We start from the raw sequence: 17,294 nt of genomic DNA on the forward strand, positions 1-17,294 counted from the left end.
TGTCCTTTCAAGGATGAAGAGTCTGAGTTTTTCTAACCTTTCCTCATAACTCAAGTCCTCTGTCACTAGCGATTAGCCTCATAGCTCTTCTCTGTACCTCTTCCAGGGAGAGATGTTTCCTTAACTTCTGGCAATGTAGGATTCAAAATTCTCCATGAAGTCATCACAATGGACTAGTACTGCCTCAGTCAATATTATCAGATGTTATGGGTGTCCAGTGTCCATCTAATTCAGGAAGATAGTCCTGGGATGAAAACCTCTCACGGGGAAGGTAAGGATTGATGAGAGCCTTGCAGCTATTTGTATAATAAGTTAAAAAGAATGGTGTTTCTAGACTGGCAGTCTATGGCAATGAAGTTTGTTGTCTCAGCTCAGCTAATAGCATTGTCACCTCTGAGTTGGAAGGTTGTGAGTTCAAGACTCAGTCCAGAGACTTGAGTGCATAATCTAGGCTGATGTTAGCTGGCATTTCAGGCAATACTGAGGGAGTGCTGCATTGTGAGATGAAATGGGATGATAAACCCAGGCCCCATCAGCCTTCTCAGGTGGGCGCAAAAGATCCTGTGGCTCTATTTGAAGAAGTGTAGGGGAGTTCTCCTGGTGCTCTAGCCAACATTTATCCCTCAACCAATATCACCAAAAACAGATTGACTGGTCATTCCATTGTTCATTAAGGTCAAACATCTTACATTAAATCTAACAAATATACAAATACGTCAGAAGTGTTAATATTTCTGTTGGTGGGATCTTGCTCTATGCAAATTGTCTGCCACGTTCCCTACATTACAACACTGATTACACTTCAAAAGTACTTCATTAGCTGTGCTGTGCTTAGGGACGTCCTGAGAAAGTGAAAGGCACTATATAAATGAAAGTTCTTTCTTTGATCATGTTTATGGGTAGATAACAGGGATGAGGACCATCCAATACTGTTGATAATAAGTGCTATTTTACAGTTCTATGAAGCATCATGAAGAACAAATTAATTCTAATTGCTTGTGATAAGTATCCAAAAAGCAATATTCTAATGGGGTTTCACAGCCAGAGATCATATCTACAAATAACTTGGAAATATCCCAGAACATTCACTTTTCAGAGTTTAGAAGAAGGGAAAATGCCAATGGAAAGTTATTAATCTGAAAGTATTTAGTTACGAACATAAGAAATTTTAATCATATTAGCAACTCAAATGAAGTCGGTGATGGTTTACATTGTTCTGCAGAAGGGTTTGGCAGTTGTGCGCACGGAGGCTTGAATGGGTTGAAGGAGTTAAGGTTTGTATTATCTAAAAAAATAGATAATTATCTATTATCTATTATTGGTGGATTATCTAAAAAAAAATTCAGTGTGTGAGGTGAATTATGTTTGACATCATTCTTCTCCTAATATGCTGAAAGCTTGTGAACTTTTGTTCGGGTAATATGCTACAATAATGAGATGTTTAGAGGAAAACAAATGGCTGATCAGTGTACTTGGGGGTCAACTTTGAAAAGGCTTGCAACTCTACAGGGTTATTCCTCAAATGTTCTTTTCCAAAGCCTCAAAGTATGGTGTTTTGATGATATGAGTCACGTGAATCCAATGTGCATCAGTGTTACGAGCACCAAGCACTGTATTATCGGCCCCCATATGTGAGCAAATTCAGTCCTTCTGCCTTCAAGACTATTATATTTCTAAAGTAAGTAATAACCTACAATCGGTGCAATTAGGAAGATTTTGCAATTTAAAAAAAAATCAGTATGAATGACAGCCTCTAGACAATAAACGACAAAGAGCCAATCAGGCTTCCTAATAATTGAAATTAGTAGTCAGACACGTATTTGGTAGTGTGGACCAATGGGCTATTCTAAACTTCAACTCCTGTTTATAATCAATGTCTGTGAATTGTACATCATGTCTAGCCAATACCACTAAGGTAGTATTGTATCCACCTCAGTAATAACCATGTCATTATACATTATTATTAATAATGTCCAGCCAAGAATATAAGAAACATTATAATTTAAAATACTTGCTTCTGGTTTATTAACCATCAGTGAAATGTATCATATATGGGTATATCAGAGGGCAATATTTACACTGAATTAGTATGTACATGGGTTTGTGAATAATTCTCTATAAACATTTTCTTAAATGTATATCTATCCAGAAAAAAAAAGCAACAAAATTAACCAAGGAAAAAGCAGGCAGCAGGCGGTCAAGTGCAGTAATACAATGGAGCCACTCATTGCCATCTCTTTGATTGTCACTCCTCTCTGAATTTACTCATTCATTTTAATGTTTGATCTGCTAATGCCGCCATTTATTTTAAATTTTTACCTAGCATCACTTTTTACGCACAAGTTTCATGCACAGACAAACTTTATTCATTTTTGATACTTCAGGTCAACGACAAGCAACATGAAAGAGGTTTGAACTGAGCTATTTAGAGATAATCACATTCAGCCATTGTTTGAAGACCGCACAAAACTAATGTGAAAACCACACAATTACAAAGGAAAAGTAATTGCATACAGACCACACAATTAGAATAGCATGGCTACCCTGAAAGTACAAAATTCAGTTCATAGAACTTGGGTATCCTGATCCAAGCCTGCATGTCTTTTGCTGTTCCGCTGTACCGCAGGTTAACTTCAGGCACGGGCACTGTCTGCACTCTTTAAATTGACAACAAAATCAAAATCACGAAACTGCAAGACGTCACTTTATTTTCCCTTTTTATTGCATAGTGGTTTCATTGATTCTCTTCGGAAAAAGATATCAAATTAGAGTGAAATCCTGTTATTTTCCAATCCTATTGAATGTATTTTTTTATGTATTTTGGCTGAAGCAAAAGTGACATTAAATGGTCTCCACTGTACTACTGAAGGCAACAGTCACTCAGAGTATTATGTGACAAAGCTCACAAATTAAATTAAACGAGAATGCTTTATCATTAAATTGCTATCCGCAGAAGCTTTATCATTCTGCCCTATCACATCTAAGGTAAGAAAATGACCCGCTGAAAAATACTGCAAAACCCGGCATACTAATAGTAAAAATATATTTGTGCTATTGTCAAATGATTGTATAATCATTAAGGTTCCTGGCCTCCAATATTTTTGTAAACTTAATGCTAGAAATGGGCCAATATGTTTGTAAATTTAATGCCAGAAATGGGCCCACAAACAGAAAAGGGAATTGTTTTGCTTGGACAAAGCAGTAAAAATTGATTGCACCTGGATCATAACTGTGCCTCTTTGAATATAGTTTGAGCATTCTATGAAGAATGTCAGAGGGCAGCAACAAAATGCAAGATGTTAGATTGATTGGCCTTGCCATAAGAATGCCATATCCTAAGGTGTTCAAAGTGCTGGTTCTCAGTTATACTTTCAATGGTTTATTAAATCCCAATGGGCAATCCTATTAGATAAACAGAGCAAATAGGGAGCAATGGGATGCATATTTTATTCAATGCATAAGGAAGACATCACAGCCTACAAGAGACCCTCCACTGTTTTCAATCACATTTTCTGTCTATACCACACATACACATTTAGATTGAACTAGTTTTAAATTTAATTTGAAAGGGTTAATTTTAAATTTGCTGAAAGAGTTAGGCACAGAGTTATCCTAATCTGTGATGTGCTGAATAAGATATCGGAGTAATTATTATGAGATTATTCCCTCTCAAATAATATATTTAAAATTGGGATCACAAATTCAACTAATCACATTATATATTAAATCCTATATATTGATTACAAATTCATATAAAAGTGATTCCATGTGGAAAACAACAAATTAATTTTTTTTTTAAATTTTAAAGTTAGAATCACAGAACAGTTACTGCATGGAAGGAGGCCGTTCGGCCCATCGAGTCCATGCCGGCTCTATGGAAAAGCAATCCAGCTAGTCCCGCTCCCCCGCCCTATCCCCATAGCCCTGCAATTTTTTTCCTTTCAAGTGCTTATCCAGTTCCCTTTTGAAAGCCATGATTGAATCTGCCTCTACCACCCCCTTTGGCAGTGCATTCCAGATGCTAACCACTCGCTGCATAAAAAAGTTTTTCCTCATGTCACCTTTCGTTTTGCCAATCACCTTAAATCTATGCCCTCTGGTTCTTGACCCTTCCGCCAATGGGAACAGTTTCTCTCTATCTACTCTGTCTAGACCCTTCATGATTTTGAATACCTCTATCAAATCTCCTCGCAACCGTCTCTGTTCCAACGAGAACAACCCCAGCTTCTCCAGTCTATCCACGTAACTAAAGTCCTCATCCCTGGAATCATTCCAGTAAATCTCTTTTGCACCCTCGCTAAGATCTTCACATCTTTCCTAAAGAGCGGTGCCCAGAACTGGTCACAAATACTCCAGTTGTGGCCAAACCAATATTTTATAAAGGTTCAACATAACTTCCTTACTTTTTTACTCTATGCCTCTATTTATAAAGCCCAGGATCCCTTGAAGGTTCTTCAAGGTTTCTGTATAGCCTCACTACATGCTGCTGAACAGAATCATATTTTGTGATATTTGTATCGTAAATAATAATTTCTATTTTAGATCATCATTACTCTTATTTAAAAAGTAATGCATCCAGATTAATAAAATTTCTGTTAACAAAAATCATCATGGTAGTCTATGCCGGGGACCTTGTGGTCCTATCATTGTAGGTCCTGCTTGAACTAATACTTCAAGTGTATAGGATATTATTACATATATATAGTAGAATGTGTACCAAAATATGATCTGTTGTATAATATTTGCTTTTTTAAGATATACATTTCAATACCTGACTGTGCTGAATATTGTCAGATCAAAAATGTTACGGTCCCAGTGATCCTATTTTTTATGTTATTTGTTTTACATAGATCTCCCAAGGTGGTCCTCACAGACAAAACTTAAAAAATCGGTGTCTATCTCTTCCTGTCACCATCTTTGCTTTCCTCCAAAGCTATATTTTTTTATATCTTCCTCTCTGTTTTTCAGAATTTCATTCTTTTTACCTTGCTCTGTCTGGCTATCACGCATAAAGGGCTTGATTTTAACTCCCAGGTGGGAACATGGCAAAACTAGCTGCCTGTCCATCTGGGAGCAGCAGCGGGCAGTCTCTGCAGATTTTAATGGCTGAGCCTCATTAACATGCCGCTTGCCCACTTTCCAACAAAGAGGGCCGGGAAGTTGATGGGAAGTAGCTGCCCGGCCATTAAAATCGGGCAGCAGGAGGCTGCCGCCGATAACCCATGGGAATCATTCCCGGCACAAGATAAATGTGCCAGGAGGGGAATCCCGGTTGGGGGGAAACCCTGAGGCAGCATAAGTTCAAGGTTTCTTGTGTGCCTGGAGGAGCACTACTGCTCCTCATTACCCACAAGGAAACTAAATATTTTCTTCTAGCCCTGGCTCACGTTCTCGCCATCACTGCTTCCCCACTCAGGACTCAGGTTAAAACAGCAGATTGGACCCGATGACATCATCAGAGCCCAATCTGCATATTTAAAGAGGACCTGATGGCTTGGGGCAGGTGTCCTTGCCACCTGCATTTTAAAATTGCAGTTGGCCAGATCAGGGAGGGGATTGGGTAAGTCCCCCACTCCATTTTTACTGCCCCTCCTGCCTGGTTTCCGCCAGGCGGGGGAAGTTAAAATCGACCCTTTTGTCTCTGCATCTTTCTGACTCTTCATCTCATTCTTTCTCCCTCTTTTGATTAGACAAATAGGTAGACATTCCCTTTTACATAAATCTGTATGATCTTGTGATCCAGTTAAAATTGACACAGCAATGGTTTTGAACATTACTACAAGGGATTTACTTTGGCAAATATGTACACATATCCACAAATATTACTTTTCCTGACCATAGCCAGTCATGCTGGGGTGTTTGCTAGTAACTGAGCCACTAGGGGAGTTCCTACTTTTCTTTTCTTAATTATTTTTTTCTTCTGTGTAGGAAAGAAATGTCCTGAGACATGGACAAAATGACCTTGCTCATCCATGCTAATAACATAGTTTTTTTTGCTTGTGCTTTTCATTTGCCATTTTTTATCAAAACTATTTCAAATGACCACAATCACTAATCATAACATCTCACCACATTCTCTTCCAGCTTGTTACAGTATTAAAAATACTGCATGCCTTGTGCAATATGCTGCTTTTTCACAATGGAAAAAGGAACTTTGGACACTGAGAGGGAAACTCCTGTATCTAAAAATAAACTTTTAAAAATATAGAAACTGATTGGAAACAGGGACCTTTCTGGACTGAAATAATCTGATAAGTGCAATGATATTTTAGTAGCTTGATTAGTTTTTATTTTCTACATTTCTTTGCAAAGTAACATTTGTTGAAAATCTTCATCAGGAAAATGAGTGAAACCATCCCTCAATCAGTGGCCTCATTATTTTCTCTCATATCGCACAGCCTGGTCAAACGTGACATTCAAGATGCTCAATAAAAATAATATAAACTGAATTTTGTGCTCATTAAGGCAATGGTTGTTGGCGTTAAAATTTGAAACACTTTTCCACTTTTGGTCACCAGAGCCAGTACGAATCGTTCACAGACCAGGTACTGCAGCAGTGGGAATAGAGTCAACCTTCTAATTAGGTCCAAAATGTGCCTGAATCTCAACTTCAAACACCCCTCTTCCACCTACTGCTACAGTGAAACACCATTACATTTTGTGACTGCTTTAAGTTAGATTACTTGAATAATATCAGTTAATGCCACATAACAGGGAAATTGCTGCTGGTTCTCAAACCCAGTAATTTATGTCTGGCCAAATCCATTTCATGTAGGACCTTCTAGAGAAATGAGAGAGGGAAAAAGAAAACTTTCACCCCATTGGGCTGGGCTGGATTTGACCCCAAGTTCCAGAGATGTACCAATTTATTGAGACACCCAGTCCCCAATGGATGTTAGTTTTAATAAACAAAACTTGTTAAATAAACAGAATTCTACACATTAGTAGGTAAAAATGACTTGGTAAATGGTTTGGTAACTCAAATTATGATTCCAATTCTTGTGATTATAGGATTGTTAAAAAGTCACATCTTAATCATCAATATGTGTGGTTCTCCAACTGTTATATTACGTGTTCACGCCTTTTTTTAAAAAAAGTGAATAAGACTGCTGGCTCCATTAATTTTTTTTATTCAGTGAATTATTCCTCAGTTTCCATCTCCTCCCAAAAGGCTCTTTGTGGCCTACATCAGATGGAATAGTAAGGGTCAACCAAGCTGTGATCAGTTATCAGACTTAACCAGTGTTGCTCTGCATTCAGCTAATGGGAGATGTAATGCAGCAAAATGGATAAGGATTTTCCCTCCATTGAGGTAGAATACTTCATGATCATGAGGCACACTTTGTTTAGTGAACTAGCTGAGTGGCATTGAAATTTATCCCAATTGTAACAGTAGATGAGATCTGCCATCTGGTTGGGAAGCCAATGGTGTAAAGAATAAACTTCAGGGTAGAGACAAATTAAGCTTATTTTTATGATAAAATATTTTGTGTAAAATTGTGTTGGATTGTCAAGCTTTCCACATCAAACGATTAATAAATCAAGCAACCATTGCAATTTTGTGAAACTAGTGCTAAATTATCTACTTCTCATTAGCAAAATAAATCCTTCATTATCAAAAATTCTACAGTATTTACCTTTTAATATTAATAATTTGATTATAAACTATTAACTGATAACTTCCCAATAACAGATTAGTTTCTGCTAGATTACATTTTAATGGTATCATACTTCAAATCTCTGTATGCGGTCTTAGTGTTTGTGTTCAGGCCCACAGCCTGCTTGTTAGCGTCATGAAACAAAACCTACTGTACATAATCATGTGGTACTTGATGGATATTGTGAAAATAATAGACCAACTATAAATAAATAAATGAAAATATAATTTAAATTCTTTGTCAAGATTATTTCTTCTCAAATTAATTTACTTATTTGCACAGAATCACAGAGATACTAAGACAAAACAATTAAATACTCTACTTAACACAAAACCAGCCCACATTCTAATAATTATTGGCTTTCTGCCAGCATCTCTAATAAAGCTTGAAGCAATCTATCATCTCTATGGTTATAAGGTTTGGTGTCATAAAGCTGGGCACTGTATTCACTGTATAGGCTGTCCTCCAAGTCTTTCAACTGGGACTGTTTGTTTAATTTTCTAATGGCTTGATACAAGCTTTGAATAGGTACTTTCATATCCTCATGGGATCTACTGTTATGAAAAAAGCGCAGAGCGTTATTATCTTGAGTTTGCTGGCCGAATGTTTTTTGAGCAGGGAGTAAGGCTACTTCTTCTCGAGTGTCTTCCATGTTCACATCTTCTTTGCTGGTATTCTCCTTCGTGTATAGATTTGCAGGCCCATTTTTCTTGGAATTGTCATCCTGCAACAGCAAAATGGACAATGCAAAACAATTTCTCTAGTTTCCTTAGATCAGCTAGACAGAAACATTTGTTTAGTACATGACAAATAAAGCTTGCATTAATATATTCTCCAAATAGTGCTAAGGGACCTTTAACATTCACCTGAACTGGCAAGTGGAGCCTCCATTTAGCACCCCCTCAGTCTTGCACAGGAGTGATAACGTAATTTACACCTTCAAGTCTTGGCATGGAACTTGAGCCCAGATCTAATTCACAGGTGAGACTTCTACTTACTGAGCTAAACTGATATATAACTGCAAGCTATTCATACAAGAGATAATTTTATAAATTATTAGATGGAACATCATGGGGTATGCATGCACAAATTCCTGAGAACCAGGCTGAATACTGAAAGTACAGAGGAAATCTAAAAAAGGGAATTAGAGGGGCAAAGAGAGAGTATGAGAATAGATTAGTGGCTAACATAAAATGGAACCCTAAAGTCTTTTATAAACATATAAATAGTAAAGGGGTAGTTAAAGGAAGCCTGGGACGGATTAGAGACAAAAAAGGAGATCTTCTTGTGGAAGCAGTGGGCATGGCTGAGGTAATAAATGAATACTTTGCATCCATCTTCACTAGAGAACAGGATGCTGCCATTGTAGCAATAAAGGAGGAGGTAGTAACAATATTGGATAGGATAAAAATAGATAAAGAGAAGGTACGTAAAAGATTGGTAGTGCTCAAAGTAGAAAAGTCATCTGGTGCAGATGGGATGCATCCAAGGTTAATGAGGGATGTAAGAGTGGAAATTGTGGAGGCTCTGGCCACAATCTTCCAATTCTCCTTTGATACAGGGACGGTGGCAGAGGACTGGAGGATTGCAAATGTTACACCCCTGATCAAAAAAGAGGAGAGGGATAAACCCAGCAATTACAGGCCAGTCAGCCCTAACATCGGTGGTGGGGAAACTTTTAAAGACAATAATCCGGGACAAAATTAATTGGCACTTGGAAAAGTATGGGCTAATAAATGAAAGTCAGCATGGATTTCTTAGAGGAAAATTATGTTTGACTAACTTGATTAAGTTCTTTGATGAAGTAACGGAGAGGGTTGATGAGGGTAGTGCAGTTGATGTGTATATGAACTATCAACAGGGTTCCACAGGGTTCAGTACTAGGTCCCTTGCTTTTTGTGGTATATATTAATGACTTAAATGTAAAGGGCATGATTAAGAAGTTTGCAGATGATACAAAAATTGGCCACGTGGTTGATAGCGAGGAGGAAAGCTGTGGACTGCAGGAACATATCAATGGACTGGTCAGGTGGGCAGAAAAGTGACAAATTGAATTCAATCCGGAGAAGTGTGAGGTAATGCATTTGGGGAGGGTAAACAAGGCAAGGGAGTACACAATAAATGGGAGGATACTGAGAGATGTAGAGGAAGAGAGGAACCTTGGAGTGCATGTCCACAGATCCCTGAAGGTAGCAGGACAGGTAGATAAGGTGGTTAAAAAGGCATACAGGATACTTTCCTTTATTAGCCGAGGCATAGAATATAAGAGCAGGGAGGTTATGCTAGAACTGCATAAAACACTAGTTAGGCCACAACTTGAGTACTACGTACAGTTCTGGTCACATTACAGGAAAGATGTGATTGCACTAGAGAGGGTACAGAGGAGATTTATGAGGATGTTGCCAGGACTGGAGAATTTTAGCTATGAGGAAAGATTGGATAGTCTGAGGTTGTTTTCATTGGAACAGATGATGCTGAGGGGTGATTTAATTGAGGTGTATAAAATTGAGGGGCCTAGATAGAATGGTTAGGAAGGACCTATTTCCCTTAGCAGAGGGGTCAGTGACCAGGGGGCATAGGTTTAAAGTGATTGGTAGAAGGGTTAGAGGGGAGCTGAGGAGAATTTTTTTCACCCAGAGGGTGGTGGGGGTCTGGAACTCACTGCCTGACAGTGTGGTAGAGGCAGAAATCCTCAACTCATTTAAAAAGTATTTGGATGTGCACTTGAAGTGCCATAACCTACAGGCTACGGACCAAGTGCTGGAAAGTGGGATTAAGCTGGATAGCTCTTTTTTGGACGGCATGGGCATGATGGGCCGAATGGCCTCCTTCTGTGCAGTAACTTTCTATGATTCTATGATTCAAAAGGCATTTGATAAAGTACCACATAATAGACTTGTTAGCAAAATTAAAGCCCATGGGATTAAAGGGACAGTGGCAGCTTGGATACAAAATTGGCTAAGGGTCAGAAAGCAGAGAGTAGTGGTGAACGGTTGTTTTTCAGACTGAGGGAAGTATACAGTGGTGTTCCCAAGGGTCAGTATTAGGACCACTGCTCTTTTTGATATATATTAATGACTTGGACTTGAGTATAGATGGTATAATTTCAAAGTTTGCAGATGATACAAAACTCAGAAATGTAGTAAATAACGTGGAGGATAGTAACAGATTTCAGGAGGACATAGACAGACTCTTGAAATGGGCAGACACATGGCAGATGAAATTTAACACAGAGAAGTGTGAAGTGATGCATTTTGGTAGGAAGAATGAGAAGAGGCAATATAAACTAAATGGTATAATTTTAAAGGGAGTGCAGAAGCAGAGAGACCTGGGAGTGAACATACACAAATCTTTGAAGGTGGCAGGACAAGTTGAGAAGGCTGTTTGAAAAAGCATATGGGATCCTTGGCTTTATTCATAGAGGCATAGAGTACAAAAACAAGGCAGTTATGCTAAACCTTTATAAAACACTAGTTAGGCCTCAGCTGGAGTATTGTGTTCAATTCTGGGCACCACACTTTAGGAAGGATGTCAAGGCCTTAAAGAGAGTGTAGAAGAGATTTACTAGAATGGAACCAGGGATGAGGGATTTCAGTTATGTGGAGAGACTTGAGAAGCTGGGGTTGTTCTCCTTAGATCAGAGAAGGTTAAGGGGAGATTTGATAGAGGTATTCAAGATCATGAATGGTTTTGATAGAGTAAATAAGGAGAAACTGTTTCCAGTGGCAGAAGGGTCGGTAACCAGAATACGCAGATTTAAGGTGATCGGCAAAAGAGCCAGATACGACATGAGGAAACATTATTTTATGCATCGAGTTGTAATGATCTGGAATGCACTGCCTGAAAGGGTAGTGGAAGCAGATTCAATGTAATTTTCAAAAGGGAATTAGATAAATACTTGAAGGGAAAACATTTACAGAGCTAAGGGGAAGGAGCAGGAGATTGGGACTAATTAGATAGCTCTTTCAAAGAGCCGGCACAGGTACGATGGGCCGAGTGGCCCTCCTCCTGTTCTGTACCTACTATGATACTATGATTCAACTGTGAAATACATGCCGTTGCCATGATATTAACACATCATACTTTTGTGCCAGATCTTTTCTTACATAAAAAAGTTATTCCTTGCAAATATATTTTAGCCAACAAGGTTACACAGCACTTGATTAAAAGACTGCTCTAATTCTCGGTAAAAGCTATTATTTACCTGTATAAACTCTTCCATTGTCTCCACATCGCTCCTGTCATTCAGCACAGCATTGTAAGGAATGTAGACCCTAGGTTTCCGCATGTGTTCGGGTTTGGTAGAGGTACCATGTAAAATCAGTTTCCAGTCGATGATTTCCCCATTGTTTTTCATTCTTCCAGACTTGGGGGGTAAAAATGGAGACAACTTTTAATAATAAATATTACATTTTGAATGTAATAATCAAAAAAGACTTGAATGTACACTGGTACATCAATTCATGAAATGTAAAGGTCCATTTGTCAACATTAAGATATCATTGATAGGCCTGTAGATTGAAGGATGAAGGTCCTGTTCAATCCAACAAGTTTGTTTCCTGCTATAGTTCATATTTGTAACATTCTCAAATTAGTGATGTGACATTTCACTTGAAATCGATTGTTGCTTCCTGGTCACAGCACCCTGTAACTGCGGAAATTTGCAGGAAATCTTTAGCACAGACCATTTTTCTCTTTGGGCTGTGCCAATTTTTGTCTAATTATCCTGCTGTGAAACACCTTACTATGTTAAAGGCAGTACATAAATGCAAGTTGTTATAGTTCTTCTTTCTCAGTGGTGAAGATTGAAAACATTGGAACACCTGTCATGATCCAGCTCACAAGAAGATCTTCAACCATTGTAAAGTATCACTCATCAAAATTGAAGGTACAGTATACAACTGTAGCTATGCGGATTGTTTTACTCAGTCTCAGCCAGACTTCTGTAGGATATATCCTGCAGAGGCCAGGCACCATCCCAGAGAGGAGGGGAAATTATCGGGACCATTAACAACTACTCTCATGTCTCCTACAAAGATGTATATCAGAAACTTGGGAGCACACTGCACTCAATTTTTCAAATGGTTTTCAAATTTTTTCACATCGTTCACCTGACGAAGGAGGAAGCCTCCGAAAGCTTGTGAATTTAAAATAAAATTGCTGGACTATAACTTGGTGTTGTAAAATTGTTTACAATCCTACAAAGATGAGTAACATATAAACTAATGAAATCACCTGAAGGGTAACTGGGCTAAAAACATGCTGCTTCAAATTTGCTTATGGAGCATTGCACTTATCTTAGCAGGAGTTCTGCACTCAGAAAATTTTAAATAACAAGAATGACAAACAAAATTGGGGGTTCATTATTTCAATGTTATTTTTGTAAATTGCAGATTCAGTTCCCATTTGCCATTTGAAAATAAGGTATAGTACAGTCTGTTTATTGGGGATGAATTGCCATGGGAGTTCTTCTACTTGTTTCCTTTATAACTTCGACGGAAGAGCTGCAGAAATCCTGAAAAAATGGCACAAATGGGGCAAGGGGAGGGGGAACATGGTTGAGATAATGTTACAAGCTTTGACAACGAAATAAGAGCAGTTTATAAACATTACGTGGCCTCTTAAGGCTGGGTTACAGCATTTAACCTATAAAGTGTACTTTTCCAACTTTTCTCTCCCAGTTGGGAGCCTCAACTGCTGAGAGTACGTGCTGGAAATTCAGGTGCCGCTGTACATGATTCCCAAACCATTTGAAAAATTGTGTGCAGTGTGCTCCCAAGTTTCTGATATACACTCCAAGTGGACAAGCCTTCCAGTCAGGATCATGACGTCATAAAATGACCCTTTTGATATCTGTTATTTAGTAATATATTTAAGTCTAGGATTTCTTGCCATTTGGTGGAGTTTATGTGCAAACGATATTCACAGGAGGATACTATACCCCTTTGTAACATCATTACTATAGGGTTATCAGAAAATAATTTGCAGTAGATTACAGGGAAATTTCAAATGCAATGTATATTATTGGGCATTGCGTTATTTAAAGCATTAACACACAAAAGGTCTAAAACTGTCTTATTTTTTCTATCCGTTATTGATTAAACAACTTATGAAAGCAACACAGTAGTGACAATGATGGAGCTTCAATAGTGGGTCATGTACTTATGTTTTTAAAAAATATTTCTAGAAGTAAAGGGAATTAGGGGCTACGGGGAGCGGGCAGGAAATTGGACATGAATTTAGATTTGAGGTTAGGATCAGATCAGCCATGATCTTATTGAATGGCGGAGCAGGCTCGAGGGGCCGATTGGCCTACTCCTCCTCCTATTTCTTATGTTCTTATGTTCTTCACCTCCATTCCCTCTGAGTTCACTAAACTATTATCAAGATATATTGAGGTGTTCAGTGCTCTAAATAACTAATCACAACAAAAAATGACTATACCTACCACATCAGTAATGCTCAGAACCCATGTGCCCACTGGATCCTCTCCCCACGTATGCACTGACATAAAGGTCCAGTTTTTAAAGCCATTGGGTGAGGAGTCCCTTTCACGTTCTGCCAAGAGGACAGTTTTGGTTCCTGCATTCAACAAAAAGAATAAAAGCAGAGTTACAGACTCTCTGTTACAGGGATAGGACTACCAAGGGATGAGAAAGAAAAACTCACAGGAGACGATACTGAAACAGCAGTGATACTGAATAGATACTTTGTCTCAGTTTTCACTGAAGAGCTAACAAAGAGAAAATTACCACACTAGAAGAAATCAAGAAGGATATACAACAGTTAAGATAGAAAGAAAGGAGATACTAGACAAACTAGCCAAATTTAAGGCAGACAAGACCCCGGGTCCAGATGAATTGTACCCATGGATACTCAAAGAAACTAGGGAGGAGAAAGCAGATGTGTCAGTATTCATATATTAAAATTCAATAGAAAAAGGAATAGTGCTGGAGGACTAGATGACAGCAAATACAATTCCTATCTTCAAAAAGGAAGATAGAACGAACGTAGGAAACTATAGATCAGTTAGCTTAATGTCAGTGGTAGAAAAGATAATAGAATCTTTGCTGAAAGATCAGATACCAAAACATCTAGAGATGGAGAATATAATAAAAAAGTCAGCATGGATTTCTAAAATAAAGGTCGTGTTTAACAACCTTATTGAATTCTTTGAAGTAGTAAAAGAGTAGACAAGGGCAATGCAATGGATGTGGTATACATGGACTTTCAGAAGGCTTTCGATGAGGTGCGACACAAGAGACTGATGACAAAGGTCAGGATGTGTGGGTCAGGGGGCCAGGTAGCAAAATGGATAGAAAAATGGTACTAAACAGAACATAGATGAGGAGACACTTTTTATACAATGAGTTGTTATGATCTGGAATGCACTGCCTGATAGGGTGGTAGAAGCAGATTCAGTAGTAACTTTCTAACGGGAATTGGATATATACTTGAAAAGGAAAAAATTGCAGGGTTATAGAGAAAGAGCGGGAGAGTGGGACTAATTGTATAGCTGTTTCAAAGAGTTGGCACAGGCACGATGGGCAGAATGGCCTCCTTCCGTGCTGCAAGATTCTATGATTCTATGAATATTTCCTGCTGTTTTCTACAAGAATGATCAAATCTGTGCTAGTGTTGGGTTGCCATCTTAATATCTCAAATTCTACAGAAACACTCATAAATGACCTTTAAGCAGTTAATGTTATTAATACTGTTCATTTTTAGTGCATATTTAGTTGTGATGATATTGAAAATCTGTAATGGACTAACTGAGATTGTAACCCAGGTGAACATTTGTCCCTGCTGAGATGCTTTACAAACAATGTATGAAATTATCTTTGTTTTCTGCTCAACTACATTAGGTAGTGGTGTGTATTTAATGACTTGTTTTGAGTCCCAAATATAGACCTAAATGACAAGGTGAACCAAGTGGGCTGAATTACTTCAACTTGTTCCTCCTTTCCCTTGTTTTGTTATTTTTAAAATGCCGTTCATCTATAATGTCTTCCAGTTCTGAGGAATGGTTGAACATCCAAAATGTTGACACGTGTTCTCTTGACAGATGCTGCCTGACCTACTGAGTGTTTCCAGCGTTTTCGGGTAAAACAGCGTCTTGCTTTACATCAAGAGACTGATTTTCACTTTTGGCACAGGCAGTAAACTGGTGGTTGAAGTCAATGGAAAAGAAAGTCGGACGGGGCATATAATGAGTGGCCAATCCGCAACCACCCGCAACAAGTGAAAATTAGCCCCCACCTTCCTCACAATGTAAACAATAAGCGGAATGGTTTATAGCAATATTACTGCACGATACAAAGAATGTTCATAATGATAGCCCTCATATTCCAATGTCTGTAAACACATTGGAACTTAACACTGCATCAACATGTTTATGAAATGAGGAAAAACAAATGGTGAGCATTGAGGCTCCAGAGAAAGAGACCCCATACTTGCATCAAATCCATTCCCAATAATCCATATTTTGAATTAATTGTATATATATAGTGTCTTTTTTTGGTGAACTTTTGTGCTGATCAAGGTGAGAGATGGCAGTGCTGAGAGATGTAGCACGTGACATGTTTTGTCAACATTGAGCACACCCAGCTCACAACCAGATGCAGAGAAAATCTCCCTCTACTGAGCCACCCACAATTTGGCTTAACATCAGCTTCAGATTACACCCTCTGTGCAGAATGCAGAGCTGACTTACCTGCAGGAGATGTGAGGGTGATGTGAAGGTCTCCTCTCCGGGGGTATTCAATGGTTGCCTCCAGCTGGACATGCTCCAAAGCTTTAATATTATTGTCCTGCCCTTCACAGGCTTTGGTGGGTATTTCAATAGTAATTTCTCTGCCAGCTTTCAAAGCCCTGCAAAAATGTATTAAATGATTGGCATAAGACAGCTATCAACAAATGTGATCCATAATTCACAGTGCATGCCAGTCAGTTATTTGCTCTGAAGCATTTTCTAAAACTGGATTTGGGAGCAAGTCTTTGGTACAATTTATTATGTGCGGTAAGTTAATGAATAAGTAAACATGGTTTCTGCGTAGCAATTTTTAAAATAAAATGCCATTTTCCCTCACTCAGGATCTGTGCACATAATATTTCATTTTTTCAGCTGCTGAACCAACACTACCATTATTTGATCTTTTAAAGTGCTAGCAGGAAGTTAAAGGATTATCAACCTGTTTGTTAGATATCCAGTGGCATAATCGCCACACATTTTTATTTTTAAGTGATTTCAAGCAATTTGTATAATTAAAACTGGGCCTTTACAAACACAAAAAGGGATATTTCATGGTTTTAATGCTGTGAAAACACTCAGAACCACTATATTTTAATAAGATATTTCAACCAATATTGTTAGTTCATGAACTGACTAAAATATTACTCTTGTAAAATCTACCAGAGGCCCAGGTATTTATGGCAAATTTAATAAACAAAATAGAGGAGCATTTTTTCCTCTTTTTCTCATGAATATGGGGGAAAATGTTCCTGTAATTGATCTTGGAAACTGTGGGATTCAAAACCCCTTTAACAAAAGACATTTGAAAAAAGGGTTAACTGTGCCCCTTTTAAACATTTGAAAACCTGCAAACACATTAATGTAGTAAACTGTGTTCTCACAAA

At 38.2% G+C, this 17,294-nt stretch overlaps 1 protein-coding gene across 1 annotated transcript in view; it reads right to left on the reverse strand.

Moving 5' to 3' along the window:
• Positions 1–7,980: 7,980 nt before the first annotated feature.
• pcsk1 (proprotein convertase subtilisin/kexin type 1) overlaps positions 7,981–17,294 on the reverse strand; it is a 76,889-nt gene continuing 67,575 nt past the window's right edge. Inside the window, exons 11-14 of the mRNA XM_067982180.1 lie at positions 16,372–16,529; positions 14,107–14,240; positions 11,863–12,024; positions 7,981–8,382 (exon numbers count right to left, since the gene is read on the reverse strand). Coding sequence (XP_067838281.1) covers positions 8,011–8,382; positions 11,863–12,024; positions 14,107–14,240; positions 16,372–16,529 — 826 coding nt within the window. The 3' untranslated portion in view covers positions 7,981–8,010. The remainder of the gene's footprint in view (positions 8,383–11,862; positions 12,025–14,106; positions 14,241–16,371; positions 16,530–17,294) is intronic.

This window comes from Heptranchias perlo, chromosome 4 (genome assembly GCF_035084215.1).
Source record: "Heptranchias perlo isolate sHepPer1 chromosome 4, sHepPer1.hap1, whole genome shotgun sequence".
NCBI lineage: Eukaryota > Metazoa > Chordata > Chondrichthyes > Hexanchiformes > Hexanchidae > Heptranchias > Heptranchias perlo.